This window comes from Lycium barbarum, chromosome 4, assembly GCF_019175385.1.
Source record: "Lycium barbarum isolate Lr01 chromosome 4, ASM1917538v2, whole genome shotgun sequence".
In the NCBI taxonomy this organism is placed as follows: domain Eukaryota; kingdom Viridiplantae; phylum Streptophyta; class Magnoliopsida; order Solanales; family Solanaceae; genus Lycium; species Lycium barbarum.
In genome coordinates, this window is record NC_083340.1 from 134710269 (window position 1) to 134715050 (window position 4782).

Below are 4782 nucleotides of genomic sequence, written 5' to 3' on the forward strand. Positions count from 1 at the left end.
GAGTATGTTTTTCCCTCCCTTTCCTGCTAGGATCGGAAATCCTGTATTTTACATATCCATATGACTGAGTCATAATTAACCTTACCTGTTGAGGTCTGATAAGTATGATAACCTTACCTGTTGAGCTCTGATTAGTATGAGACCATTAGTAACACTTGATTAAATGGGGCCACCTAGAACTCAAGCAGATACAGATATAAACTAAAAGGCACACTAACAATTCATTAAATATAACCACTACATTTCATATGCAATGACAAACATAGCTTCATATTTCACAAAATGTTTTTTTAAAAAAAAATCAAAATTCTAGCTTTTGGCTAACATACTTATTAATCAGAGGACTATTTGATCGATACCAGTACTAATTCATAATGCTGCAGAGGCCGTGGAACCAGCACCAGTTACCTTGAGGATATGAACTTCTCTACAAAACAACTTGTTAAATTCTACAACTACATACAAGAGAATCAAAATTTTATATGTCACAAAATTAGCAGGGTTGCAGACATTAGATTAATAGACATAGAGGCGAAAATCCAACAGCTGATTGTAGAAGTGCTGCTACTTAAATCTTCTGAAGCTTGACCTAACTCTGGCGTTATTGATCCATTAAAGCTTCCGGTACTCCTACTCAAGCTGCAACAACGAACCAGATCGATTGGCAAAGGTTCAGGAATGTCTTTTAGGGGGACTTTGGTTAAAAGAACTTTTTCTAACAATTGTAAAAACAAGCTGCATCTACTTGCAAAGTTATACTTAGTTTATTCAAATAAGTATCTATATTATACAAGAGGCTAGCCATTTGCATCAAGCTCAAACTTCCTTCTGCATGTGCCCCCACCCACACAGAGAAGCACACACTATAATAAGAGGTAAAATTTGTTTGGCGGCGTGTTCAATCAAACTGGTGATTTTCTCTCCGACTACGGATCTCATACTACCCCATAAACGGAAAATCCATAACCCTGCTACGGAATTCCGTTTAGATGGCCTATGCCTGTTTGAACAGCCTCGTTAATCCTGTCTTACTTTGATAAGAATCACTACGTGTAGCAATAGCTTTTAATACCATCCTTTCAGTATGAACCATGCTGGAATACCTGATCAATGTTTCGAGTGAAGTTGTGCCTACTAAAGTTACCCGATAACATGGCATATAAAGAAATCAAGGTATAGTAAGCATGCATAGAAGTGATCATCAAAAGCTGAGTCACGTTAACAAAGTTTAAGCAAATGCAGTTTATTCTTAATTCTTCTTCAGATTCGGTGACAATGCAATATATGAATTGGCACATTCCACACAGCACTGTTCACATGCGAATTCAAAATTAATACTATAATCTATGTATGTACATTTTTTTAAAATAAAATGTATACATGTCTTGATTGAAAGCATTAGTTGCAGTTAAATTCCCCGAATCCGTTAGATCTACTTTTGCACCAGTGTCAAATCTACTGTATTAGAAGTAGGTGTAGTGCACCAAAAACATTCGGTTCGATTTATGAATTTGGGTATATATTTTTCAATGTTTAAAAAACTAAAACTTACAAGTCAACATGGCTAATCATTCAAAGTATTTTAAAAAAAGTTGGAGAAAATTATAGTTAAAAAAAAAAAAAAAAACTGTTTGACTCCTCAAACAGTAATACTTTTACTTAAAATGAGACAAGGGAGTAATAAGTTAGGACCTATCACCAGAAATGAAAGTATTACCTTGATGGAAATTTACAACCATTATGACCTGAATAAGAAAAAACGAGAATAATTAGAAAAAAAAAAAATCAAAGAACTAAGTTGTGACATTATACAACATAAAGATCCAACTTTTGACAATAACACTCATTGGGATTTAGAGAAGTTAGAGCAGCAGAACTAGCAAAATCACATCTATCATCAGTCATCCCATGTTTAAGAAAGTAATCATTAAACGCAAACAAAGGTGTTCGCCGGATATCAGAAGCGTCGTAGCATGGCCCACCAGACTGAATAGGCCCACAACTAGCACCACCAAGTCCACAAGCCCAATTTAAGTGTCTTATTTTTTTTTTATCTGTCCCAGAAAGAGTTGTATGTTTAGTAAATTTTTTAACTCTTTAACTCTAATATTATACATGATAAATTTAAGAACACAAAATTTAAAGAAAGTGTCCAGTGAAACTAAGACATATAAATTGGGCCGGAGGGAATAGGAATTAATTCATGAAATTACATTATGATCCAAGTCAATGGAAATAACACTCACTTGGGTTTAGAGAAGTTAAAGCAGCAGAACTAGCAAAATCACAACTATCATCAGTCATCCCATGTTTAAGGAAGTAATCATTGAAGGCAAACGATGCCGTTCGTCGAATATCAGATGCGTCGTAGCATGGCCCACCGGACTGAATGGGCCCACAACTAGCTCCACCGGGCCCACAAGCCCAATCAATAGCGGACTGAAGAGCAGCATCCTCAGCATTGTTCTTTGCCACACACCATAACTCCACTGTCTCCGCCCCTCCCCCGACAGCGCCGCTGTGGGTGGCGGTGCTGCCAAGGGATGCAGAGAGGGCGGAGATTAGAGATAATAGAATGAGAGAAAAGAAGAATTTAGGAGACATTTTTGTGGGATTATAAGGTTTGGGTTAGTGAAAAGTTGGTGGATATTTTTGAGAAAGGAAAGAGGTTGAAGTATAAAATAGCTTTGGGTGAGTTACTGTCAGAGTTTGACCTTTGTCTGGGGAAGGTAGTGCCAACGTTGCGGGTTCGATTAAATTTAGTAATTTTGATTGAGTTCTATACATATAATGATCAAAAATACATTTGATTTTTTTTTTTTTTTATGTTTTACGTCTTCAACTATCAGTTGTTTCCTTTTCGATATGAACTATCACTGTTTATGTGTTTAAATATATCTAATTGTGTAGATGGTGATAATTAAAGTAAAAAATATCAACGTGTTTTTTAATACATAGATAGTGATAGTTGATGTGGGAAGAAGAACGGCTGATAGTTAGTGTGTACAACTCTGCGAAAAAAATAATAATTCAGAAATATTTTTGACTATTAATTCATTCTGTATTTATTTTAAGAAATTTATTGATTATGTACAAATTTTTACTGTAATTTAGAGTTCAATAACGTTAAAAAATCAAAAATCAAACTAGAAACTTCAAATTTAGCTACACATCTGATGAGAAGTGATAAAGAGAGTGAACAGATTTCTTGGAAAGGAACGTTAAAAGGCGACAAATGCAGACTGGTACACAAGGTACTCAGTTTATGCAAGTGTGTGATGAATTATTTCATGTTACGTGTCTACTGAAATCCAGAGTGTTCTTTGTCAGCTTTCTGACTCTTAATTTTTCCATTTTGAAATTGAGAATGGGTGGAAACAGATAAGCTCCTTTTCATTTGTGTTCTGATATTTTACTTTTTTCTAAGACTAAAATTCTTTTACTGTGTCGTTGGTGCGCCGGATAAGATGGTATATATTAGGATTAAGTTTGACATTAATTTTATATTCTGTTTAATAGAAAATATATATTTATTTATACTTTCTATTAAGCAGAGTATAAAATAAAATCCAAACTTAATTTTGGGGTATTTCATCTTATCTCATCAAATTTGGTAGTGTTGTTTAATTCCACCTCCATAATGGAATAAATTAGTCCAAAAATTATAATCTCAGAGCTATAATTCCAGGATAACTTTATTTGCGTACCAAACGACAATTTTATAGTAAAGCTTGTTTGAACTCCAAAACACTGATATAAAATTTCACATGTAAAAATTGAAACTTCAGAAGTCAAAAAGTGATACCATAAGTAAAATAATCTTTTTAAAATTATTTCATGTATCTATTTTACTTTTGATAGCTAACAAAATTAACTTTTAAACACTATTTCCAAGTAAAATAATCTTTTTAAAATTATTTCATGTATCTATTTTACTTTTGATACCTAACAAAATTAACTTTTTAACATTATTTCCCTGACATGTGGGTAAATATTTATTTCACCCCAAAGATTACAAATTTCACAAATTCCCGAAGTGTGAGCCTTACTATATGAAAGATTCTAGAGTTTGAATGCTAGCTTAAATTCCACAAAAAATAATAAAAAAAAAAAGTTGCTTGAATCTGACTTGCACTATTCAAAGCTCCAAGAATTTTCCAGCAGTTTAAGCTATTTTTCGAACTTCAACACCCTGGTCAACTGTTTGGACATATCAATATTACGTAAATCTCTTTATCAATAAATAATAAATGGATACAGATTCTCATAAAAAATTACACCATGTATTAGCCCAAATAAAATTATTATAAATTTTAGCCTAACTACAAATTATGTACCCAATTTATTTAGTCATGTTACTTGTTTTACGCAGCCAAGTGCAAAAAAAAAAAAAAAAAAAAAAAAGGGCGCCAATTCTCCTATCATTACTCCACAACATTGTAGTATCACTACATCATTATAATCATTAACACTAACATTGCCTTCAATCACAGTAACATCATAAAAAACCTCACTGAAATCATCAAATTTGGAAGAAGAGCTTGCAACTCACAACTTTTTAGCTTGAAGCTCTCGGATCTAAGAATCGAACTTCAAAAAGTGTTTGTACTTCGAAGTGAGTATTCAAAATTTTTATTGATATAATTGTACGAAGCTTATACAAAATTTTAAGTTTTTTTTTTTTTTTTTTTTGTGTGATACAATGATATAAACACGCGATATACATTTCCACAGTGATATTTCTCAAGTCGATTTTAGATATGAATTTTGACTCCAAACTAG

General features: G+C 32.9%; 1 protein-coding gene across 1 annotated transcript; it reads right to left on the minus strand.

Moving 5' to 3' along the window:
* Positions 1-220: 220 nt before the first annotated feature.
* Positions 221-2920, minus strand: LOC132638634 (PLASMODESMATA CALLOSE-BINDING PROTEIN 5-like). Its single transcript, XM_060355447.1, has 3 exons — positions 2247-2920; positions 1718-1745; positions 221-639 (listed from the first exon to the last, which is right to left on the minus strand). Exons 1-3 carry the CDS (start codon positions 2602-2604, stop codon positions 486-488), a joined length of 540 nt encoding a protein of 179 aa, XP_060211430.1. The 5' UTR covers positions 2605-2920; the 3' UTR covers positions 221-485.
* Positions 2921-4782: the final 1862 nt, after the last annotated feature.

Excerpts from the sequence above, each read along its gene's own strand:
- LOC132638634 (XM_060355447.1), bottom strand. The coding sequence starts at position 2,604 with ATGTCTCCTAAATTCTTCTTTTCTCTCATTCTATTATCTCTAATCTCC. Across the intron at positions 1,746-2,246 it reads TTTAACTTCTCTAAACCCAA|GTCATAATGGTTGTAAATTT; the intron begins GTGAGTGTTATT and ends TTTCTTATTCAG. Across the intron at positions 640-1,717 it reads GGTTGTAAATTTCCATCAAG|CTTGAGTAGGAGTACCGGAA; the intron begins GTAATACTTTCA and ends TCGTTGTTGCAG.